The following is a 27,150-nucleotide window of genomic DNA, read 5'->3' as shown; positions in this document are numbered from 1 at the left end:
CACACACACACACGTAATAAGATTAGGTTATGTCAATACAATGTTGCCGGGCATCAAATTATTGGCTTAGGAATGCGACAAAAAACAAAATAAATCCATGGATTCAAGGCTTCATGGGGTGTGCAATTGATAGAAAACTAATATTTTTTTTTGGGTGAACTCCTCCTTTAAGCTGCTACTGTTAGGCCGATTAACTGTGGGGTTAAGATCATCATGGCAGCCATCAAATAAAATAATGAAATGCCTGGACTAAAGAAGAACCTCATGAGGAGGAGTGCATTTAAGTATGAGATAGAAAGAGGGGAAGCAGCTGCTCATTCAGGAATTTTCTTTTTCAACCTACACTTTAACTGATAAGCAGATTAACATTTTGCTTTAATTTTATTAAGACAAAATATTTTTGGTAATTAATCAAAACTCTTTACTTTGGTTTTGTTTTGGATTAACACTTATCGTATTTTGATTTCATCTTGAGTTTTCTGAGTTAAATGGATTTGCAAGCTCATAGGGCGGCACAAAGTGACGCACTATGAACTTGTACTGTATATCTGCAATTTGTTTGAATAGCCAAAGTATATAATGACACAGATGCTTTCCTGGTTTTAATGAGTGGTGGTTCTACAGGTTTAAAGGTGTAGTTCACCCCAAAATGACTTATTTTCTATCTATTATACACCCCATGAAGCCTTGAATTCATGGATTATTTTTGTCTCCGCCGGAGGCGGAGAGTATGTTTTCGCTTCGTCCCGCCGTGTGTTCACCTCCCTCCTAGCCAAGCTAACATTGGTCAAGCTCCACGTGACACGTGTCAATATGTTGACACCAATGCCTTTGATTGGCTAGAGGGACGCATGACGAAATAAAATCCTATAAATAGGTGTGTCACTTCAAAAAGGAATTTATGCTTTTTGAAGTGAGGTAAGATCAATCAGTCTTGATTGGAACAGTACCTTCCAGTACAAATCACCCGTCCGTGCATGTGTGTGTCCCTCTGAGAACACCTAACATTGGTCAAGCAAAGGCGCAGAAGGCCAAAGCTAAGAAAGCATACTCATCTACAACAGTAACACAGAAGAGGACTATAGAGTTGAATTGATCCCACAACAAGGCTGAAGTCTTAATACTGTAACAATTGGCCACCTTGATCAAATACATTATGTAGCACTAGAGAAAACTGACATAGATCAAACACACCAATCAACTGCTGAAACTGTTCAAGACAATGAAGATGAAGAAGACAGACAGACAAGCATTTGAACAAACCAGTCAATTACGAGGACTCCCATATGACACATTGCTTCAAGAAGATTTTTTTTTAGATGCAGACACTACGTATTCAGTCGCCCCTGCAGAACACCAAAAACCACGCGCATTCTACCAAGACGACCCGTTCTACCAAGACGACCCGTGCTATTAAAATAGCACGGGTCTGCTGGCGGAGACTTGTGCTCCGAGGAGCTATAGTTATAGTCGCATTCCTGAGCCAATAATTTGATGACCAGTGTATTTCTGGTAGGAGACACAAAGAGTCTACTTTGGATACATTAGCATCTTTCCGCCGGTAATCAAATTATTGGCTTAGGAATGCGACAAAAACAAAAACAAATCCATGAATTCAAGGCTTCATGGGGTGTGCTATTCATAGAAAATACGTCATTTTTGGGGTGAACTACTCCTTTAAAGAGTTCTACAGGTTTTAAGGGATTAACCTTTTCTCCTCAAACTCTGATGTTTACACAGAGAAAATGAAGTATAGTAAATCAACAAAAAATGACTCTTTAATACAAATCTATTGAAGGCCAAATGCAATGAATAAAGGGTGCAACGTAGTGAACATTTTATATTTTCTACTTAAGCTGCATATTATTTCATTTGCATTGATATTTATATATGTGACTGCTACTGGTGAGACCTTCCCCCAGTCGCCAGGTGAGAAAGACTAGATAATCACGAATTAAATTAGATTTTTTTTTTGTGTTTTTTTGTGTTTTTTTCATATTAACACAGTTCTAATGTTGAAGAAGGTTTGTATTCTATCAGAAAGCCGTTTAGTAGTCATTAAATGGTTACAATTAGATTGTGAAAAAGCCTCTGTTTGTAACAGAGTTGTGTATTTTGGGGGTTGAACATTCATGTCCAGCATTTGCATAGAGGTTTCGATTGGCCTGGCTATAGAGACACACGGGGACTACAAATTTCACGCCCACTTTTGAGACAGCGCCGCTACTCGAGGTCCGTTAGAACGATGAACTGCAGCTGCCAATGCAATCCCCTTGAGAGGATATGAGAATTAGCCTACTTTTGAAATATTCCTACATTAACTGGAGACGATATTGATTTAAATAAAAATATGTTTCCAAATGTATGGAGTGTCTTTGTCAACATATCTTCTTGTTTTCTTAATAGTTGATGTGTTTCACATTTAATTTGCCACTTTAACGAGTTACCCATAATGCTAACACAGCAGAGGGTAAACGGCAGACAGGCATTTCAGTGACATCACTGTCTTTACGAGCGCCGAGCGCCGACCAGTGGCATACCCACTGTAGAGGCAGGAGAGGCGGTCGCCTGCCCAACTAAGATCTCGCCTCCCTTAAAAAAAACAAAAACGAAAATGTGTCATTGCGTGCTTAATGTCCTCAAAGTCACGCATCCAACAAGCTTTGAACTGAGCAGATTGGACCTTCTGTTCCAGAGATAATGACCAAAACCTATTGAAAACGGCCACTTTCGCCAGTTTTCTGGGTATTGAAAACCTCAAGGGATGCGTCCGTGACGTATATACCATGCGATCTGGATCTCCGATGCTAGCGGTTTTGACATACTGATGGAGTATATTATAGTATATTGTGGGTAGTATATCGAGATGAAAGATATGGGACATTAAAAAGGACAAATTAAACAAATGGGACAGATTATTAGAACACAAAAAAAAAACGCTACAGCCTCAGTAGTTAACCAGTGAAATGACGGTATTTTACAATGCCTCTCATAGAGATTGCATTGAGAGCTGCAGTACATCGTTCTAACGGACCCCGAGTGTCAAAAGTGGGCGTGGATTTGTAGGCCTTCCGCTTCCGGCCGTGTGTCTCTATAGGCTTTGTTCTCCAGTTTCACGCACCAGAGTACCGTAGCAGCGTTTCATTCATGTTGCTACAGTATCTTTGTTTATTCATTCATTTTTACAGTAATGTTACACTCTGCAGAAATCCAAAATAGCCGACCTACAAGCTCATAAGGTGTTGTGTTGTGAGCTTGTAGATCTGCTATTTTCATGAAAACTGAAACCTTTTGTATGTCGCACTTTGGCGTTGATTTTAACGTTTGGTTTGCATCATTTTAATCACAAGGCCCGTACCTTTAAAATGGTATATAGATTGACTATGTAGATGACACACACACTAGTCTAGTGTTTGTTTGTCTGGAAAAATGCAAAGAAAGGCTTGTTTCGTCTAAAATATTCTAAACCCACTATAGCAATCTGGTAATATCAGGCTACATATCACTTAAATGTCAGAGCTTAACTCGGCATGTAAATATGATATAAATGAGTTAACGTGAAGTGGAATCGAAAATAGCAGTGGAGGACTCGACGAGCGTTAGCCGAATGTGGCTAATAGTTAGCTTGTAAGAGGTTACTAACACACTGTTTTTAGCCAAACGCGGTAATGTCCGCTCTGCATTAGTTATTGACGCAAGTCGCGTTATTACTCTCGTAATTTTCATGTATTTTACATCCCAAAATAAAATGTATTAACCATGTTATGGTGCTGTAATGACTTTATATTTGCGCAACATAATACTGTGTCTTTTTCAAAGGGCACCCGCATTTTCTTCTTCGTTGGTGTAAACAATGACACGGTTGCCAGATTCTTGAGAGAGAAATAAGCAACCAGTTCAATGAAAACAAGCCCAAAGTTTTAAGCGACTATTAGGCTATATGAGCACTTTAAACATATATGCATCGGCTATTTGAAAATAGACGATTTGGAAATAGCCGATCTACAAGCTCACAACAAAATAGTAATTACAAATAAAAAGCAGCTACCAATATTTGCAAGCAACTTTACAGAAAACGAGGTCGCTTATAATTAGTATACATGGCAACACTAGTTAGAAACAGATCTGCTATGAAAATAGCAGATCTACAAGCTCACAACGCGTCGCCGCATTGTGAGCTATTTTGTATTTTGATTGAATACTTTATTTAGAAAAGACATTAATGAAACCAAATGGACCCATTTGGGTATTTTTTTCATGTAAGCCAGTAGTGAAAAGGGCAAACTTGCAGTTATGCATTAACAACTCAAGCCCTGTTTCAAACAGTGAAATTAAAAGACAAGTTGTGAGCTAATTAGTATACATGGCAACACTAGTATGTGAAAAAAAATCTATTATGATGATGATTATTTAATATGCCTATTTTTTACAACACACCTCTATGGGGGTCCCTGGCACTAAATAGAGCTGACTGAAAGGTGTCAATGGGGGAGTGATTAGAGGGGTGGCTAGGCTGAATAAATTACCCATTGTTCACGCCCATTACCTGGAGCTCAGAGGTGCTCGAAGTGACAATTCTTTAGAAGGGATTATCTCAGTTTTCACTATTATAGATAACCAGTTTCAAATGAGCACATCTTCTTCAAATATGTTCAGATTTCAATGACTGATACATCACATGAAAGCTTCTATTCTGTACTTTAATAATCTGTTAAAAAACGTGCATAAAGCATTGTACCCAGTCACATATATGCACGTGCACCAGCTGAAATTGGTTGAAAAGGTTAAGCAATACTGACCTGATGGTCTCCAGTTTACAGTCTGGACTCCCCAGTCCACCAGAGAGCTCTTTGACTCCCAAATCCTGTAGATCGTTGTTGCTGAGGTCCAATTCCCTCAGGATGGAGGACTTGGAACTGAAAGCAGATGATAACGCCTCACAGCATTTCTCTGATAGGTTACAGCCACTCAACCTGATGAGGAAAAAAGTTATAAAATCATATATTTAATATATATGCACGTGCACCAGCTGAAATTGGTTGAAAAGGTTAAGGAATACTGACCTGACGGTCTCCAGTTTACAGTCTGGACTCCCCAGTCCACCAGAGAGCTCTTTGACTCCCAAATCCTGTAGATCGTTGTTGCTGAGGTCCAATTCCCTCAGGATGGAGGACTTGGAACTGAAAGCAGATGATAACGCCTCACAGCATTTCTCTGATAGGTTACAGCCACTCAACCTGATGAGGAAAAAAGTTATAAAATCATATATTTAATATATATGCACGTGCACCAGCTGAAATTGGTTGAAAAGGTTAAGCAATACTGACCTGATGGTCTCCAGTTTACAGTCTGGACTCTCCAGTCCACCAGAGAGCTCTTTGACTCCCAAATCCTGTAGATCGTTGTTGCTGAGGTCCAATTCCCTCAGGATGGAGGACTTGGAACTGATAGCAGATGTTAACGCCTCACAGCATTTCTCTGATAGGTTACAGCCACTCAGCCTGAATAGAAATAAGTTATAAAATCATGTATTTAATATATATGCACGTGCACCAGCTGAAATTGGTTGAAAAGGTTAAGGAATACTGACCTGACGGTCTCCAGTTTACAGTCTGGACTCCCCAGTCCACCAGAGAGCTCTTTGACTCCCAAATCCTGTAGATCGTTGTTGCTGAGGTCCAATTCCCTCAGGATGGAGGACTTGGAACTGATAGCAGATGATAACGCCTCACAGCATTTCTCTGATAGGTTACAGCCACTCAGGCTGAAGAGAACAAAGTTATAAAATCATGTATTTAATATATATGCACGTGCACCAGCTGAAATTGGTTGAAAAGGTTAAGGAATACTGACCTGACGGTCTTCAGTTTACAGTCTGGACTCCCCAGTCCACCAGAGAGCTCTTTGACTCCCAAATCCTGTAGATCGTTGTTGCTGAGGTCCAATTCCCTCAGGATGGAGGACTTGGAACTGATAGCAGATGATAACGCCTCACAGCATTTCTCTGATAGGTTACAGCCACTCAGGCTGAAGAGAACAAAGTTATAAAATCATATATTTAATATCATGTAATATAAAGATGACCTTTTATGTTAAATGTATCAAGTTATAAGTTCACCTACAGAGCTCTTTTTGAGGCTTTGACCACTGGCAGCAGCATCAGAAGAGCCTCCTCTGAAGCTTGGTATTTCTTCAAGTCAAACACCTCCAGCTCCTTGTCTGATGACACCAACACTTTGAGATGGGAGTTGGATCTCAGAGCCAAGACCAGATAAGAACAGCTTTTCTTTGAGATCATACTGCTGGACAACCTGCACGCACACGCACACACACACACACACACACACACACACACACACACACACACACACACACACACACACACACACACACACACACACACACAGGTTATGTCAATACAATGTTTTTCATAACAAAAGAACCTTTGCTATATGAATCTGAGGGCTGAGACTCAGTTTGTTTGATGGGGCTTGGTCCATATAAAAGTCAAGTGGCCAAGTCGTCTCAAGAATAAAGTTATCTCTACATCACTGTCTAATGGCTGTTGACCAAACTGAGTAAAGAATACAAAGTTTATCTCCAACCTTTTTTGTTTCAACAACCTTTGGGTATTACGTTTCACCTCTGACTTTCACTAGCCCATGAAGTGAACTATTATATCCAATGCATTGACTGTTTTACATACGTTCCCATTTACAACACACACAAGGCAGAGGTTTACGTATCAGTCACACCCACTCCATTTTGATTGGGTAAAGCACAGTTTAAATCCTGATCAATGGCCTGCCCCCGAGAAAAGCTCCTATCCAAGTATTTTGTGAGATTTGCTAACAGATTAGATTATGCATATGGGAGCAGATAAAATAGGTAAAATAAGTGAAGTAGTAGCTGAATGGCTGGGATCCCTTTTTACCTAATATGTGGCCACTTAAACTGCTACTGTTAGGCCGATTAACTGTGGGGTTCAGATCATCATGGCAGCCATCAAATCATAAAATAATGAAATGCCTGGACTAAAGAAAAACCCCATGGGGAGGAGCGCATTTAAGTATGAGATAGAAACAGAGGAAGCAGCTGCTCATTCAGGAATTTTCTTTTTCAACCTACACTTTAACTGATAAGCAGATTAACATTTTGCTTTGCTTTTATTAAGACAATTTATTTTGGTAATTAATCAAAACTCTTTACTTTGGTTTTGTTTTGGATTAACACTTTTATCTTAATTTGATTTCATCTTGAGTTTTCTGAGTTAAATGGATTTGCAAGCTCATAGTGCGGCACAAAGTGACGCACTATGAGCTTGTACTGTATATCTGCAATTTGTTTGAATAGCCAAAGTATATAATGACACAGATGCTTTCCTGGTTTTAATGAGTTCTACAGGTTTAAAGGAATAGTTCACCCAAAAAATTACTTATTTTCTATCAATTACACACCCCATGAAGCCTTGAATTCATGGATTAGTTGTATAGTTTTAGTCGCATTCCTGAGCCAATAATTGTATTTCTGGTAGGAGACACAAAGAGTCTACTTTGTGTCTCCTATCGGATATATTAGCATCTTTCCGCTGGAAATCAAATTATTGGCTTAGGAATGCGACAAAAACAAAAACAAATCCATGAATTCAAGGCTTCATGGGGTGTTTATAGAAAAGTCATTTGTTGGGTGAACTACTCCTTTAAAGAGTTCTACAGGTTTTAAGGGATTAACTTTTTCTCCTCAAACTCTGATGTTTAAACAGAGAAAATGAAGTATAGTAAATCAACAAAATATGACTCTTTAATACAGATCTATTGAAGGCCAAATTCAATGAATAAAGGGTGCAACGTAGTGAACATTTTATATTTTCTACTTTAGCTGCATATTATTTCATTTGCATTGTTGCTTATATATATGCACGTGCACCAGCTGAAATTGGTTGAAAAGGTTAAGGAATACTGACCTGACGGTCTCCAGTTTACAGTCTGGACTCCCCAGTCCACCAGAGAGCTCTTTGACTCCCAAATCCTGTAGATCGTTGTTGCTGAGGTCCAATTCCCTCAGGATGGAGGACTTGGAACTGATAGCAGATGATAACGCCTCACAGCATTTCTCTGATAGGTTACAGCCACTCAGGCTGAAGAGAACAAAGTTATAAAATCATATATTTAATATCATGTAATATAAAGATGACCTTTTATGTTAAATGTATCAAGTTATAAGTTCACCTACAGAGCTCTTTTTGAGGCTTTGACCACTGGCAGCAGCATCAGAAGAGCCTCCTCTGAAGCTTGGTATTTCTTCAAGTCAAACACCTCCAGCTCCTTGTCTGATGACACCAACACTTTGAGATGGGAGTTGGATCTCAGAGCCGAGACCAGATAAGAACAGCTTTTCTTTGAGATCATACTGCTGGACAACCTGCACGCACACGCACACACACACACACACACACACACACACACACACACACACACACACACACACACACACACACACACACACACACACACAGGTTATGTCAATACAATGTTTTTCATAACAAAAGAACCTTTGCTATATGAATCTGAGGGCTGAGACTCAGTTTGTTTGATGGGGCTTGGTCCATATAAAAGTCAAGTGGCCAAGTCGTCTCAAGAATAAAGTTCTCTCTACATCACTGTCTAATGGCTGTTGACCAAACTGAGTAAAGAATACAAAGTTTATCTCCAACCTTTTTTGTTTCAACAACCTTTGGGTATTACGTTTCACCTCTGACTTTCACTAGCCCATGAAGTGAACTATTATATCCAATGCATTGACTGTTTTACATACGTTCCCATTTACAACACACACAAGGCAGAGGTTTACGTATCAGTCACACCCACTCCATTTTGATTGGGTAAAGCACAGTTTAAATCCTGATCAATGGCCTGCCCCCGAGAAAAGCTCCTATCCAAGTATTTTGTGAGATTTGCTAACAGATTAGATTATGCATATGGGAGCAGATAAAATAGGTAAAATAAGTGAAGTAGTAGCTGAATGGCTGGGATCCCTTTTTACCTAATATGTGGCCACTTAAACTGCTACTGTTAGGCCGATTAACTGTGGGGTTCAGATCATCATGGCAGCCATCAAATCATAAAATAATGAAATGCCTGGACTAAAGAAAAACCCCATGGGGAGGAACGCATTTAAGTATGAGATAGAAACAGAGGAAGCAGCTGCTCATTCAGGAATTTTCTTTTTCAACCTACACTTTAACTGATCAGCAGATTAACATTTTGCTTTGCTTTTATTAAGACAATTTATTTTGGTAATTAATCAAAACTCTTTACTTTGGTTTTGTTTTGGATTAACACTTTTATCTTAATTTGATTTCATCTTGAGTTTTCTGAGTTAAATGGATTTGCAAGCTCATAGTGCGGCACAAAGTGACGCACTATGAGCTTGTACTGTATATCTGCAATTTGTTTGAATAGCCAAAGTATATAATGACACAGATGCTTTCCTGGTTTTAATGAGTTCTACAGGTTTAAAGGAGTAGTTCACCCAAAAAATTACTTATTTTCTATCAATTACACACCCCATGAAGCCTTGAATTCATGGATTAGTTGTATAGTTTTAGTCGCATTCCTGAGCCAATAATTGTATTTCTGGTAGGAGACACAAAGAGTCTACTTTGTGTCTCCTATCGGATATATTAGCATCTTTCCGCTGGAAATCAAATTATTGGCTTAGGAATGCGACAAAAACAAAAACAAATCCATGAATTCAAGGCTTCATGGGGTGTTTATAGAAAAGTCATTTGTTGGGTGAACTACTCCTTTAAAGAGTTCTACAGGTTTTAAGGGATTAACCTTTTCTCCTCAAACTCTGATGTTTAAACAGAGAAAATGAAGTATAGTAAATCAACAAAATATGACTCTTTAATACAGATCTATTGAAGGCCAAATTCAATGAATAAAGGGTGCAACGTAGTGAACATTTTATATTTTCTACTTTAGCTGCATATTATTTCATTTGCATTGTTGCTTATATATATGCACGTGCACCAGCTGAAATTGGTTGAAAAGGTTAAGGAATACTGACCTGACGGTCTCCAGTTTACAGTCTGGACTCCCCAGTCCACCAGAGAGCTCTTTGACTCCCAAATCCTGTAGATCGTTGTTGCTGAGGTCCAATTCCCTCAGAATGGAGGACTTGGAACTGATAGCAGATGATAACGCCTCACAGCATTTCTCTGATAGGTTACAGCCACTCAGGCTGAAGAGAACAAAGTTATAAAATCATATATTTAATATCATGTAATATAAAGATGACCTTTTATGTTAAATGTATCAAGTTATAAGTTCACCTACAGAGCTCTTTTTGAGGCTTTGACCACTGGCAGCAGCATCAGAAGAGCCTCCTCTGAAGCTTGGTATTTCTTCAAGTCAAACACCTCCAGCTCCTTGTCTGATGACACCAACACTTTGAGATGGGAGTTGGATCTCAGAGCCGAGACCAGATAAGAACAGCTTTTCTTTGAGATCATACTGCTGGACAACCTGCACGCACACGCACACACACACACACACACACACACACACACACACACACACACACACACACACACACACACACACACACACAGGTTATGTCAATACAATGTTTTTCATAACAAAAGAACCTTTGCTATATGAATCTGAGGGCTGAGACTCAGTTTGTTTGATGGGGCTTGGTCCATATAAAAGTCAAGTGGCCAAGTCGTCTCAAGAATAAAGTTCTCTCTACATCACTGTCTAATGGCTGTTGACCAAACTGAGTAAAGAATACAAAGTTTATCTCCAACCTTTTTTGTTTCAACAACCTTTGGGTATTACGTTTCACCTCTGACTTTCACTAGCCCATGAAGTGAACTATTATATCCAATGCATTGACTGTTTTACATACGTTCCCATTTACAACACACACAAGGCAGAGGTTTACGTATCAGTCACACCCACTCCATTTTGATTGGGTAAAGCACAGTTTAAATCCTGATCAATGGCCTGCCCCCGAGAAAAGCTCCTATCCAAGTATTTTGTGAGATTTGCTAACAGATTAGATTATGCATATGGGAGCAGATAAAATAGGTAAAATAAGTGAAGTAGTAGCTGAATGGCTGGGATCCCTTTTTACCTAATATGTGGCCACTTAAACTGCTACTGTTAGGCCGATTAACTGTGGGGTTCAGATCATCATGGCAGCCATCAAATCATAAAATAATGAAATGCCTGGACTAAAGAAAAACCCCATGGGGAGGAACGCATTTAAGTATGAGATAGAAACAGAGGAAGCAGCTGCTCATTCAGGAATTTTCTTTTTCAACCTACACTTTAACTGATCAGCAGATTAACATTTTGCTTTGCTTTTATTAAGACAATTTATTTTGGTAATTAATCAAAACTCTTTACTTTGGTTTTGTTTTGGATTAACACTTTTATCTTAATTTGATTTCATCTTGAGTTTTCTGAGTTAAATGGATTTGCAAGCTCATAGTGCGGCACAAAGTGACGCACTATGAGCTTGTACTGTATATCTGCAATTTGTTTGAATAGCCAAAGTATATAATGACACAGATGCTTTCCTGGTTTTAATGAGTTCTACAGGTTTAAAGGAGTAGTTCACCCAAAAAATTACTTATTTTCTATCAATTACACACCCCATGAAGCCTTGAATTCATGGATTAGTTGTATAGTTTTAGTCGCATTCCTGAGCCAATAATTGTATTTCTGGTAGGAGACACAAAGAGTCTACTTTGTGTCTCCTATCGGATATATTAGCATCTTTCCGCTGGAAATCAAATTATTGGCTTAGGAATGCGACAAAAACAAAAACAAATCCATGAATTCAAGGCTTCATGGGGTGTTTATAGAAAAGTCATTTGTTGGGTGAACTACTCCTTTAAAGAGTTCTACAGGTTTTAAGGGATTAACCTTTTCTCCTCAAACTCTGATGTTTAAACAGAGAAAATGAAGTATAGTAAATCAACAAAATATGACTCTTTAATACAGATCTATTGAAGGCCAAATTCAATGAATAAAGGGTGCAACGTAGTGAACATTTTATATTTTCTACTTTAGCTGCATATTATTTCATTTGCATTGTTGCTTATATATATGCACGTGCACCAGCTGAAATTGGTTGAAAAGGTTAAGGAATACTGACCTGACGGTCTCCAGTTTACAGTCTGGACTCCCCAGTCCACCAGAGAGCTCTTTGACTCCCAAATCCTGTAGATCGTTGTTGCTGAGGTCCAATTCCCTCAGAATGGAGGACTTGGAACTGATAGCAGATGATAACGCCTCACAGCATTTCTCTGATAGGTTACAGCCACTCAGGCTGAAGAGAACAAAGTTATAAAATCATATATTTAATATCATGTAATATAAAGATAGACACACACACACACACACACACACACACACACACACACACACACACACACACACACACACACACACACACACACACACACACACACACACACACACACACACACACACACACACGTCTGGATCTTATAGCATAAAAAACTTACATCTATGTGCAGCTAAGGGCTGATACTGGATCAGTTTGTCTGATGGGTCTTGGTCCATATAAAGGTCAAATGGTGTGACTGGCGGTTGCAGAACGCAAACGCAAGGATTCTAGTGAACTGGAGGCAACTACACATGAGGAATGTGCTCAAATGCCACAGGAATACTGCCAGAAGCTGGTTCCTGGCTATGCATCACTATTGCAGCAGGTCATAATAGCAAAAGTCTGTTGTACAAAGAATTAAAGACAGCTGACATGATGGGTTTTTAATAATTCTGACGCTGCAATAGTCATTAAAAGTGGCATTTTGTGTTTAATTTGGAGAAACCACTCATAATAATAGTTGTGTTGAGCTATTTACACAGTTCTTCTACAAACTCTTCATACTGCTACACTATTGACCACAGATAATGTGATGATTAACTTTGTACTGCTACACTATTGACCAATGATAATGTGATGATTAACTTTATACTGCTACACTATTGACCAATGATAATGTGATGATTAACTTTATACTGCTACACTATTGACCAATGATAGTGTGATGATTAACTTTATACAGCTATACTATTGACCAATGATAATGTGATGATTAACTTTATACTGCTACACTAATTGACCAATGATAATGTGATGATTAACTTTATACTGCTACACTAATTGACCAATGATAATGTGATGATTAACTTTATACTGCTACACTAATTGACCAATGATAATGTGATGATTAATTTTTGCAACTTTTGGCAAGTCGATCGCTCTCCTAACAGCTCACTCGGTGGTGACTCTCATAGCTCAAGTCCACTTAGACGGCGCACGTCTGTCGTTTTAACTGCTTTTTTGTGGAGACGTCTTGGGTTTGAAAACATACCAGATGTGCTAGAGTGGCTGTTTTCACTATGTTTGAAAATGTGGGTACATTTTCTCTAATTTTCTCAATCTGTATGAGGTACGCCTATTGTTATAATACACAACAACTTTCCTGACCTGACCTCAGGCCCCCTTAGGGACCTATCTTCCACCAGCGCCACATGGTGCAAAGCCACATTGTGCCAAGCACAAGCCATATTTGGTATCTCCCACCCGAAGCACACTTCTTGCGCCCGCGTTCTCTAAATACCAAATGATCTTAAAATGAGGTGTGGTCTGGCGGGATCACAGCACAATGTTATTTTCCCCACAGACTTTGTGCTTCAAGTTAAGTTAAGAGTTCTACATGTTTAAAGGAGTAGTTCACCCAAAAGATGACTTATTTTCTATCAATTACACACCCCATGAAGCCTTGAATTCATGGATTAGTTGTATAGTTTTAGTCGCATTCCTGAGCCAATAATTGTATTTCTGGTAGGAGACACAAAGAGTCTACTTTGTGTCTCCTATCGGATATATTAGCATCTTTCCGCTGGAAATCAAATTATTGGCTTAGGAATGCGACAAAAACAAAAACAAATCCATGAATTCAAGGCTTCATGGGGTGTTTATAGAAAAGTCATTTGTTGGGTGAACTACTCCTTTAAAGAGTTCTACAGGTTTTAAGGGATTAACTTTTTCTCCTCAAACTCTGATGTTTAAACAGAGAAAATGAAGTATAGTAAATCAACAAAATATGACTCTTTAATACAGATCTATTGAAGGCCAAATTCAATGAATAAAGGGTGCAACGTAGTGAACATTTTATATTTTCTACTTTAGCTGCATATTATTTCATTTGCATTGTTGCTTATATATGCACGTGCACCAGCTGAAATTGGTTGAAAAGGTTAAGGAATACTGACCTGACGGTCTCCAATTTACAGTCTGGACTTCCCAGTCCACCAGAGAGCTCTTTGACTCCCAAATCCTGTAGATCGTTGTTGCTGAGGTCCAATTCCCTCAGGATGGAGGACTTGGAACTGATAGCAGATGATAACGCCTCACAGCATTTCTCTGATAGGTTACAGCCACTCAGGCTGAAGAGAACAAAGTTATAAAATCATATATTTAATATCATGTAATATAAAGATGACCTTTTATGTTAAATGTATCAAGTTATCAGTTCACCTACAGAGCTCTTTTTGAGGCTTTGACCACTGGCAGCAGCATCAGAAGAGCCTCCTCTGAAGCTTGGTATTTCTTCAAGTCAAACACCTCCAGCTCCTTGTCTGATGACACCAACACTTTGAGATGGGAGTTGGATCTCAGAGCCGAGACCAGATAAGAACAGCTTTTCTTTGAGATCATACTGCTGGACAACCTGCACGCACACGCACACGCACACACACACACACACACACACACACACACACACACACACACACACACACACACACACACACACACACACGTCTGGATCTTATAGCATAAAAAAACAGACCTCTATGTGCAGCTAAGGGCTGATACTGGATCAGTTTGTCTGATGGGTCTTGGTCCATATAAAGGTCAAATGGTGTGACTGGCGGTTGCAGAACGCAAACGCAAGGATTCTAGTGAACTGGAGGCAACTACACACGAGGAATGTGCTAAAATGCCACAGGAATACTGCCAGAAGTTGGTTCCTGGCTATGCATCACGTTTGCAGCAGGTCATAATAGCAAAAGACTGCTGTACAAAGAATTAAAGACAGCTGACATGATGGGTTTTTAATAATTCTGACACTGCAATAGTCATTAAAAGTGGCATTTTGTGTTTAATTTGGAGAAACCACTCATAATAATAGTTGTGTTGAGCTATTTACACAGTTCTTCTACAAACTCTTCATACTGCTACACTATTGACCAATGATAATGTGATGATTAACTTTATACTGCTACACTATTGACCAATGATAGTCTGATGATTAACTTTATACAGCTATACTATTGACCAATGATAATGTGATGATTAACTTTATACTGCTACACTAATTGACCAATGATAATGTGATGATTAACTTTATACTGCTACACTAATTGACCAATGATAATGTGATGATTAACTTTATACTTCTACACTAATTGACCAATGATAATGTGATGATTAATTTTGAAACTTTTGGCAAGTCGATCGCTCTCCTAACAGCTTACTCGGTGGTGACTCTCATAGCTCAAGTCCACTTAGACGGCGCACGTCTGTCGTTTTAACTGCTTTTTTGTGGAGACGTCTTGGGTTTGAAAACATACCAGATGTGCTAGAGTGGCTGTTTTCACTATGTTTGAAAATGTGGGTACATTTTCTCTAATTTTCTCAATCTGTATGAGGTACGCCTATTGTTATAATACACAACAACTTTCCTGACCTGACCTCAGGCCCCCTTAGGGACCTATCTTCCACCAGCGCTACATGGTGCAAAGCCACATTGTGCAAAGCCATATTGTGCCAAGCACAAGCCATATTTGGTATCTCCCACCCGACGCACACTTCTTGCGCCCGCGTTGTCTAAATACCAAATGATCTTAAAATGAGGTGTGGTCTGGCGGGATCACAGCACAATGTTATTTTCCCCACAGACTTTGTGCTTCAAGTTAAGACCAACTCACTGAGCTGGTCTTAATCTGGCGCAGTGATAGCAGCGCAGGTGATTTTGTTATTTAGGGAGTGGGCCGCTTTGTTTGGATCAGTCGCCAAGGGTTCACAATGTGCACAAATTGATTGCTTTCAAAATCCATTCGATCTGAACATAAGAATCACCCCCTGCCCCTCCCCAAACACCACCAGCACAGACAAACTGAAAAAGTAAATGAATTAGTCTAAGCTCCATGTCTATTTACTTCAGAATCGAAACAGTCATGTGTTGAACAGGTTCAGGAACACTTACTTGAGTGTCTCCAGCGTACAGTGTGGGCTCCCAAGACCTTCAGAGAGCTTTTTCACTCCTGAATCGAGCAGATCATTGTCACTGAGATCCAGTTCTATTAAACTGGAGCTGGAGGTGAGAACTGATGATAACTTCTCACAGCATGTCTCTGAGAGGTTACAGCCACTCAGCCTTAAGAAACAATAGTGGGAATATACATTAAATGAATGTATTTTCTTTCCATAAAAAATAGATGACAACATATTAAATGTATCAGTAAGTTCACATACAGAGCTCTACTGGAGGCTTTGACCACTGGCAGCAGCCACAGAAGAGCCTCCTCTGATGCAGAGTATTTCTTCAGGTCAAACACATCCAGCTCATTTTCTGATGACAGCAACATGAAGACCAGAGCTGACCACTGAGCAGGAGAGAGCTTGTCTGTGGAGAGACTTCCTGATCTCAGATACTTTTGGATCTCCTCTTCTAGAGAATGATCATTTAGCTCATTCAGACAGTGAAACAGATTGATACTTTTTTCTGGAGAGGGATTCTTCCTGATCTTCTCCTTGATGTACTTGACTGTTTTCTGATTTGAATGGGACTTATGTCCTGTCTTGTTCAACAGTCTTTGTAAGAGATTCTGATTGTTCTCCAAAGAAAGTCCCAGCAGGAAACGGAGGAACAAGTCCAGATTTCCATTTGGACTCTTTAAGGCCTCATCTACAGCACTTTGGTAGAGGTGACAAATCTTGGATTTGGAAATCCTTCCAAATAACTTGGACCACGTGCTTGCGGTTGAGAGTAGGTTTTCACCAGTGTTGATGAAAGTGATGAAGACGTGGAGGGCAGCCAGAAACTCCTGAATACTCAGATGGACAAAGCAGAACACCTTGTCCTTGTACGTTCCACGCACCTCTCCAAATAACTGTGTGAACACTTCTGAGTACACTGCGGCGTCTTTGATATCAATGCCAGACGCTGTCAGGTCTTCTTCATAGAAGATCAGCTGGCCTTTCTTCAGCTGTTCAAAAGCCAGTTTCCCCAGAGACAGAATGGCATCATCTGGGTCTTGATACTTGGCATTCTTCTGTATGGACTGAACCAGCATGAAGTGGATGTACATTGCAGTCTGGGTCTTTGGTAGTTCTCCTTTCTCCTCTTTGCTCAAAATTTCTTCAAGAACTTTAGCAGAGATCCAACAGAAGACTGGGATGTGGCACATGATGTGGAGGCTTCGCGAAGTCTGGATGTGTGAGTAGATTTTATCGGCCTGTTGCTCATCACTGAATCTCTTGAAGAAGTACTCCTTCTTCTGTGGGTCATTGAACCCTCTCACCTCTGTAAACCTGTCAACATACTTCAGGATCTGGTCGGCTGCTGCAGGTCGTGAGGTTATCCAGATTTTAACTTTTGGAAGCAGATTTCCTTTGATGAGGTTTGGCAGCAGCACGTCCACTGTGGTTTTCTTTTCGGGATCAGTCCATTTCACAGTGTTCTGGAAGTCTAGAGGAGGCCGACATTCATCTAACCCATCAAAGATGAACACAACGTTGGGCTCGTCAAAGATGCAGATTCCTACATTCTTTGTTTCACTAAAAAAGAGATGAAGAAGTTCCTCCAAGCTGTACTCATTCTTCCTCTCCAAATTCAGCTCTCGGAAAGTGAATGGAAACACAAAGTGGATATCCTGGTTGGTTTTATCTTCTGCCCAGTCCAGAGCGTACTTCTGAGTTAGAACTGTTTTACCAATGCCAGCCACTCCCTTCGTCATCACTGTTCTCACTGGTTCAACGTCTCCAGGTAATGCTTTAAAGATGTTTTCAAATTTGATTGATATTTCTGGACTGGCTGGTTTCCCTGAAGCTGTTTCCAGCCGTCTGACCTCATGTTCTTTATTGACCTCTCCACTGCCTCCCTTTGTGATGTAGACCTCTGTGTAGATCTGATTCAGAAATGTTTTTTGTCCTTCGTTTGTGATCCACTCAGACAAACACAAAAGCTTCTTTGTCAGATTAGACTTCAGTTGTTGTTTGCACAGAGTTTCTGAAAGACCAAAGAACAGACATCATTGAGAAATATGGTCCTCAAATGGGAGGTCTTATTAACAGATCTGCAAAAGTTAAATTGTGTTGTTTGTTGTATTTATAGTTTTTTTTTTATTTCATTTACTTGTGGGAATGTCATATACTGTATGTTGTGCCCACAATGTAACAATGTTTGGGAACAAAATCTGTATTTTGAGGCCACAACTTAATGAAGGTGTGCACATGAGTTATAAGATACAATATTATCTCAGTGTGCATAACCTTGTGGATTAAGTGTTGTTTGTGTTCATGTCATTGTACAGATGGTATTATGGTTATTGGTTGTTTGCTTGTGTTATCTGTGTGGACTGGTGTGTTATTGTGTAAGCCTTCAGGGTGTCATGGCACACAGACCAGTCATATATGCTATGCACAGCATATATACGTATTTCCAGTAGGCCGCTAGAATCCAAACATTACCTCTACAATATAGTGTTCAAATCAAACCCAGACGGTTCATTTATTCCAAATATAGGCTATAGCCTGGATGTGGTGGTGATAGCTCAACTATTCATATCAATCACATCAACCACCACAGCTGTAGGGGAAAGACTTAGTATTTTGTGCATTTCATTATAGGGGATTATTGTAATGAATTATGTTTTTATTTTTTTAAAGCCAATACAACTAATAGCAAAAATAGCTCACAAGATATTGTCATACGACTAGTTCGACTGGCTTTTATGCTGTTTAAGTTGTTATGGTCTGCTTGAAAAGTGGCACCTAGTAGAGGTACCGCATGTTGTTCAAAACTGGCCAGGTATAGCGTTTTGACTGTATGTCAGGTAGAAGCAACTCATTATAGACGATGCACATATTAAGGTGACTGTGTGTGTTGGTCTTGTTTTGTTTAAATTAAAGTCATACCTCCTCTTTTAAAGGAAAAAAATACATAATGTAAAGAAGAAGAGGGTCATCTGTCGACATAGTTGATAACTTTAAATTCCTGGGCATACACATCACAGACACATTCACATGGTCACTCAACACAGAGTACATCCTCAAGAAGGCGCAGCAGCGACTGTACTTTCTGAGGCGCCTAAAAAAAATTGGCTTAAGTACAATAGGACTAGTGAACTTTTATCGTTGCATAATTGAAAGTGTCTTAACTGGCTGTATCACAGTGTGGTACGGTAACACGACCGCTCAGGACTGCAACAGGTTGCAGAGGACCATTAAAACAGCAGCTAAAATCATCGGCAGCACAGAACTACCCAGTCTCCACAACATCTACACCACTCGCTGTATGAAAAAAGCCCACAACATCATTAAAGACACCAGCCACCCCGCAAATACCCTGTTTAGACTACTCCCTTCCAAAAAACGCTACCAGAGCATCAATTCTCGCACCACCCGTCTCAGTAACAGTTTCTTCCCCCCAGGCAGTCAGGCTGTTGAACAGCTGACCTTGTTTTGCACTGTATGGTCATTCACTTGCACTTTATTTTGTTTTTGTGTTTTGTCTTTTCTCTGCACTATTGATGTTGTTTATGTGTATATAATGACTGAGAATGCTCTGAGCAAAACAAATTTCATTGTATTTATACTTGTATTTATACATATGACAAATAAATCTGAACTGAACTGAACTGAAGAAGAAGAAGAAGAAGAAGAAGAAGAAGAAGAAGAAGAAGAAGAAGAAGAAGAAGAAGAAGAAGAAGAAGAAGAAGGGTCATTTAGCAGTACAAGTGATCTTACCGGGCTTCTCAGCGGGCTTTGACAGCTGTGGTTGGTGTTGTTTAATAGCATAGTAAAATGCTGCTCTGACGGCAGTTCCACCAGGTTCTAGCACCTTTGTAAACACTAGTCTCATTTGGTTCTGTCTCGTCTTCTCAGCTTGAATCTCGGCATAGAGCTCAGGATGGACCATGGTCTCTAGACTGTCTACTATAGCCATGACTGGAGTTACTTCTTGAATCAACCGTGCCCTGTTCTTCATCACAAACTGTGCAGCTTCCAAGAGGGGAAAAAAAGAGTGGTTGAGATAAATGCATCACAGAATCATATAGAATTACATTATCATTATAACAATGTAAATATAAAGCTCTGTGCATCTATATCCTCTCATGAAAAGTAGTCTAACCACTGGTACATTTATAGTTTTGTAATAAGATATTGAGGATGTACACCCTGGTAAACAAAAGGTAAAACCAGCTACTTACTAGTTACCTCAAACACTGAACTGTAATAAGGACAGAAATAACTCACCTTTTTCGGCATCCATTTTTTCTGAAGTCAAGCCGTCACCAGTATTCATTTTTTCTGAAGTCATGCCGTCACCAGCATCCATTTTTTCTGAAGTCAATCCGTCACCAGCATCCTGTTGTAACACCATCATGTTAGTTCAATCATAATATAGTCTAACAACACTAAACAACAATGGGCCTTATGCAACATTCTTGTACATGTTCAATTGAACAACACTAACAACAATGGGCCTTATGCAACATTCTCTTATATGTTCTATTGAACAACACTAAACAACAATGGGCCTTATGCAACATTCTTGTACATGTTCTATTGAACAACACTAAACAACAATGGGCCTTATGCAACATTATATAATATACATATACATATATACATATATATATATATATATATATATATATATATATATAAACACATATATATATATATATATATATATATATATATATATATATATATATATATATATATATATATATATATATATATATATATATATATATTTATTTATTTTCTTCTTCTTTTTTCGGCATCCATTATATATATATATATATATATATATATATATATATATATATATATATATATATATATACTGCCCTATATATATATATATAGGGCAGTTTTTGAAGATCCAGATACTGGAGTCCCCATTTCAACTTTGACGAGGCAGTATTGTGTTGTTCTATTGTGTTTCTCGACAGCAGAGATATGTACCTTGGTCTGTGAATAAATAATGTAACAATATACATAGGGGTGGGACGATATGGGTATCTCACGATACGATATCTGTGGCAATATTAGGCCCTCGATAACAATATTATCACGATATTCGATATATTGCGATATCACGATATTCGATATATTGCAAGAAATTTCAACAAAGATATATTACGATAGTCCTTGTATTCAATAAACACATAAATGGCTACAAACAGTTCAAAATCATCACAAATATATATATATTTGCCGGCAGTATATTGATTATTTATCGCGAGAGGAAGTATCGCGATATATCGCATTATCGATATATTGTCCCACCCCTAAATAAACAGTATGTACCTTGGTCTGTGAATAAATAATGTAACAATATACAGTATACCTTGGTCTGTAAATACATTATGTAACAATATACAGTATGCACCTACCTTGGTCTGTGGAGCTGCTGCTGATGATGAAGGCGACTGGTCGTCCATTGTGGGTTTTATTTATGACATGGGCTGGAGGAACAGTTATAGGATGTAAAGATGAATTTCACCTATATATATATATATATATATATATATATATATATATATATATATATATATATATATATATATATATATATATATATATGTTAGAGGGAAATTGGAAAACCAGGGAAATTGAAAAAGGAGCGCTCGTTTCCCCCCCCCCCCCCACACATGTGTGTCGTGGATAGTAAACCATGAAAAGATCTATTCTCCCCCTATCGGTTTAAAACTCGGACGGCGCTGATTCGACTAGCAGACCATCGGCCGGTCGGCGCGGGCACTCGCGCCTGGGGGCGCTCAGGCGCGCCTCCTCGGCCTCAAGCTCTGCTGAGTCGGCGCGCCTCCGTCATGGACAATAACTATTATCACGTGTGTGTGTGAACACGTGTTCAGCGTTCCCCTAGAGTAGCTTCCTGGTTGCTATGTGGGGGGGAACAGCAAAAGCCAGGTCCGCCTCAGATCAAAGCCCCTCCTAGCGCCTCGCGTAAAAAACCCTGTCTCGAAAAGCCCCGCCTCGCGCCTAACACGAGCATACCTTTCCAATTTCCCAACGAATGCCAATTTCCCTGTGACATACATTTTAAATTATATATATATATATGTGTGTGTGTGTGTGTAACATGGTTAATAATGCTTCCACTTGCCCAGACATCAAATGTGTATTGTGATCTAGTGCTCTGTCACTTTAAGAGAATTGGCGGCTGCCTCTAAGGGAATGACGTCACCTACCTGCTTCCTAGTCTATCTCTACCATGAGAGTGGTAGGTTGTGTTCATTCTACTGTGCAGATAATTTCATTTATTTTGTTTGTTTTCAGTCATAACTGTGCAGGATATTAATACATATGTACCCAGAGTTGTGTAGGCACAGCCTGATCATTTTGATTGTATTTTCATTGTACTGTATCTGTTCTATTTGCAGCATTTGTTATGTGGAAACACATGTTCAGGGCAGACCAGTGATGTGCCTTATTTGTCTGTTTATCAGAATAAATCAACTCAACTGAGAATCCTGGTCTCTGGTGCTTTACAACACAACGCAAGATCACGTCTGTTACACTGGTGCCGTGACGGTCTTCTTGTTCTACTGGGCGTTGGGAGAAGACATCTGCCGACGTTACATGGACAAGAAACACCGGGGCTGTCGTCCATATGGGTAGCCCTGTTATGCAATTATACGTCGCAAAGTGCAGTTTCCGTTTTGGCCACATGGTGGTAGTAGGACACTGCTTTTGATGCTCCACTGTGCCATTTTTTCACTGAGAGATTTGGGGTGGATTTGGTGTCACATTCTTCTATGTGATTATTTAAATGTGTTTACAAGGGAATAACATTCACTTTTGGTGGATTGTACATGTTTAATTTTGTTTATTATTTTTGGTTTCACTACTTTTCTGGGATATTCTCTGCTGTATAGCATATGGTCAATTGCACATTGATAATTGTGTTCTATTATTAGCCAACTTTTATTTCTGTGCACACGGGTTAATTATGGACAATTCCAATGGGTGGGGAGGTAATGGCAGAGGTTTGGGTCTTTCCATGCTTGGTTTTACTGGCATGGGACGGGGTCTTCCTACAATTGCTTCTCCTGGCAGAGGCAGGGGTGTTATGTTTTTGTCTCCTGGGACAGCAGACAGGCTCCCACCACTCGAACCCATTACTTCTACACCGCTGCCAAGGTTCAACATGCAACATGCTAACGCAACTGGTGTGATGGGTACTCAAACTAATGTTTCTGGGCCAGCTTCACCTTCGGGGGATGGGGAGGTGTCAGCTAACTTATTGGCTGGAATTGTTGAGCGGGTGGGAAAATCAATTGGTGAAAGCATAGTATCATGCTTGGAGGCAACTAAGGCTGGGGGTACTGGGGGTCCTCAGAACAATAGTGGGATGGGGGGACTCACGATTGGTGACATTTCTCACATGGGACTGGTACTAAAATCTGATGTAAAAGAACCAAGTTGTTTCAGAGGGGATGGTTCTGAGAGGTGCACAGTACAGGAGTGGGAGGAGGTTATGTTGGGTTATATGCGTAAGAAAGGTTTCACTGCACGAGAACAATCTGATGAAGTAATGAGTAAACTAATGGGGCGGGCACGAGATGTTGTCCGAGTTGGATTGCGCAGTGACCCCAAAACTGATTTGAGCACAGGCCCAGGCCCAATATTTGACATTTTGGGACAACATTTTAGTGACACAGTATACTCTGATATGCCATTAGCAGATTTTTATGCAACGTTGCCACTGACTGGTGAGAGCCCATTCGACTATTGGATCAGACTGAATAGAGCCATTGATGTGGCTGAGGAAGGCATGAGGAGGCAGGGCAAAAAGCTAGAAGGTCCTGCTCGTGAGGTGACTGTCATGTTTATCAGACACTGCCCTGATCCTGAACTATGTCTGATTTTCAAGTGCAAACCCCTTCATCAGTGGACTGCTGGGGAGGTCCATTTGAGGCTGGAGGAACATCGGAGGGAGAGAAAAGCCAAACAGCTCTCACAATCAAATGTGATGGTCTCCTCTTTGAGACAGGAAGTGTCCTCTCCAGTGCGTTTGTCCACGGCTCAGCCCCTGCCAGCAGTTAAGCCAGAGGCTGCAATTGAACACACATCTGTGTTGTCACCAGCACATCTACTCAGCTCGTCGGACCCGTTGGCCCACGTTATCACTTTGTTGGAGCGGGTGTTGGAACAACGCCCGCTGGCAGTGGACAATTATGGGTCTCGTCCGCAGCAGCGGCCCAGGAGAAGAGTGACCCCATCTCTGCCTTGCTCAGTGTGTGGTGATGCTAACCACAATACAGTAGATCACTGTAGAGCTGATCGTCTATGCTTCCTCTGCTATGCTCCCGGCCACGCACGCATGGCGTGTCCTAAAGCCTCGTCACAGGGACAGGTTCCTCAGTCAGCAGGGCTCACCCAGCAGGGCTCAGCCAACCAGCAGGGAAACTAGGTGGCCCACTCTTGGAGGGGGCATGTGTTGGGCCTAAAAAAGCCCCCCTAACTGACTGTGATGAAGATGTGAAGTCGGTGTATTCAAGTGCCTGTGATTCTGTAGAACCTGGTGTGGAAGTAATCTATCAGAACATACAGAGGCTGGCTTCAACTGACAAATTGTTCTATACAAGTGTTGCTGTGAATGATGTGATTGAATTGAAGGCGTTGGTCGATAGTGGTTCTATGGCCTGTTCACTGAGCTCAGACATGGTGCCACGCCTACAGCAAGCTGGAGTGTTATCGAGCAGCTCACTCAACCCAGTTAACGTGGTGCTGGTTGGGTGTGGAGGTTTGAAGACCAGACCTGTGGGAATGTGTGAATTGATGCTCACAGCGTATGGACATAAAGCCTCTGTCCCTGTCTTGGTTGTGGATGGCCAAGTCGATGAACTGATTATTGGCAGCAACTTGATCAAACACCTCATGCGTTTGATGAGGAAAAGCAACTTCTCTGAGACACAGTCGACAGAGTGTATTGATGATGACGAGCAGCTCTTCTCCCTTCTGGCCAATGTAGAGAGGTGGCGGGGAAGTGAGGTGCCGGACAAAGTGGGGACGCTAAGGCTGAAGCAGGCAGTTACTTTGGAGCCAATGCAGGAGCATTTGGTGTGGACACGGCTGAAAAATGCTCAAAACATTTCAGCTGGCAGTGCTGTTGTCATTGAACCCACTAGTGCTCGTTCAAGGCCTAGAAACATTCTCATCGGGAGAACCGTGGCACTTCTGAGAAATGATGGATGGCTCCCAGTGAAAATCATCAACCCGCTGCTACAGTCGGTGACACTACGACGAAATGCTAAAGTGGCTGATGCGTTCCCTTGTATGGCGTTGGAGGACTTTGACACTGATGAGCCAGTGATGCCAGTGGTCCCTCTGGTTCTACAGCAGCAGGTGCTGAGGGTGGAAGGCGGATCTAAGGGTGACAATATGAGTGCCGATAGCTTGACCATCAACAGTGACCCTGAGTGCGATGGTGAGGGTAGTGAGGTGCTGCGAAGGCTGGGGCTTGGGGACGTAGATGTTGACTCCCCCCAATTGTCACCTGAGGGCAGAGCCACGTTGGTCCAGATGATAGCACGCTATGAGTCCATCTTTTCAAGGCACAAGTTGGACTGCGGGAAGGCTGCTGGATTTGTGCATAGGATCAGGCTCAGTGATGACAAACCTTTCAGGTTACCTTATCGGAGGTTGTCTCCTAATCAGTACGACAAACTCAGACAGGCATTGGATGAGATGGAGGAGTGTGAAATAATTAGGAAGAGCAACAGTGAGTTTGCCTCCCCGCTTGTTCTCATCTGGAAGAAGTCAGGTGACTTACGCCTTTGCACGGATTTCAGGTGGCTCAACGTCGCACGATAAAGGACGCTCATCCTTTGCCACACCAAGCAGATGCTCTGGCGGCTTTGGGTGGGAATGCCTATTTCTCGACGATGGACTTGACATCTGGCTATTACAATGTGGAGGTACATGAAGAGGATCGGAAGTTCACGGCGTTCACCTCGCCGTTTGGGCTATACGAGTACAATAGACTTCCTCAGGGCTTATGCAATAGCCCAGCCACATTTATGAGAATGATGCTGAGCATATTCGGCGACCAGAATTTCCTAAGCCTTCTCTGTTACCTCGACGATGTGCTGGTCTTTGCTCCCAGTGAGGAGGTGGGGCTGCAACGGCTGGAGATGGTTTTCAGTCGCTTGAAGCAGCACAATCTTAAACTGGCACAGAAGAAATGCCACTTCCTGGAGAAGTCTGTGAGGTTCTTGGGCCATATAGTCAGTGAAGCTGGTATTGCCACAGATCCTGAAAAGGTCCGGGCCATTACCGAGATGACGGAAGAGGATCTCATGGAGGACAATTCAGATGTGCCCTCTCAGTCCAAAATCAGGTCTTTTCTGGGAATGGTGGTCTACTATCAAGGATATATAGAAGGCTGTTCAGCCATTGCTAAGCCTTTGTTTATGTTGACCACTGGACCCAAGGCTCCACGCCATGGAAAAGGGAGAGCGAAACGGAAAGTAATGAGAAAGCTCTCTGCATCGGATTGGACGGATGACTGCAGATTGGCCTTCACTCATCTGAAGCAGGCTCTCCTTGATCAGGTCCTTCTGGCCCACCCAGACTTCGAGAAGCCGTTCTTGTTGTCTGTGGATGCGTCAAGCAATGGTTTGGGTGCCGTTCTCTCTCAGGTGCCTGAAGGTGGTGTCAGGCCAGACCAGTGGCTTTCGCAAGTAAATCGCTGACCTATGCACAGTCAAAGTATCCTGCTCATAGGCTGGAATTCTTCGCTCTCCGTTGGGCGGTCTGTGATAAGTTTAGCCACTG

The 27,150-nt window shown here is 40.9% G+C and overlaps 1 protein-coding gene across 1 annotated transcript in view; it reads right to left on the bottom strand.

The window, feature by feature from the left end:
- LOC308100597 (NACHT, LRR and PYD domains-containing protein 3-like) overlaps positions 1-20,104 on the bottom strand; it is a gene marked incomplete at both ends in the record, with an annotated part of 35,557 nt that extends 15,453 nt beyond the window's left edge. Inside the window, 16 exons of the mRNA XM_080449665.1 lie at positions 4,800-4,973; positions 5,064-5,237; positions 5,328-5,501; positions 5,591-5,764; positions 5,854-6,027; positions 6,123-6,311; positions 7,964-8,137; positions 8,233-8,421; positions 10,072-10,245; positions 10,341-10,529; positions 12,172-12,345; positions 14,322-14,495; positions 14,591-14,779; positions 16,319-16,489; positions 16,588-18,343; positions 20,083-20,104. Of these exons, the coding sequence (XP_080305791.1) occupies positions 4,800-4,973; positions 5,064-5,237; positions 5,328-5,501; positions 5,591-5,764; positions 5,854-6,027; positions 6,123-6,311; positions 7,964-8,137; positions 8,233-8,421; positions 10,072-10,245; positions 10,341-10,529; positions 12,172-12,345; positions 14,322-14,495; positions 14,591-14,779; positions 16,319-16,489; positions 16,588-18,343; positions 20,083-20,104 (4,271 nt within the window). The remainder of the gene's footprint in view (positions 1-4,799; positions 4,974-5,063; positions 5,238-5,327; positions 5,502-5,590; positions 5,765-5,853; positions 6,028-6,122; positions 6,312-7,963; positions 8,138-8,232; positions 8,422-10,071; positions 10,246-10,340; positions 10,530-12,171; positions 12,346-14,321; positions 14,496-14,590; positions 14,780-16,318; positions 16,490-16,587; positions 18,344-20,082) is intronic.
- Between the last annotated feature and the right edge of the window lie 7,046 nt (positions 20,105-27,150).

The sequence above is a fragment of the Gymnoscopelus braueri genome, assembly GCF_963280865.1.
Source record: "Gymnoscopelus braueri genome assembly, chromosome: 14".
NCBI classification, from domain to species: Eukaryota; Metazoa; Chordata; class Actinopteri; order Myctophiformes; family Myctophidae; genus Gymnoscopelus; species Gymnoscopelus braueri.
This window is presented reverse-complemented; position numbering and strand designations above follow the sequence as displayed.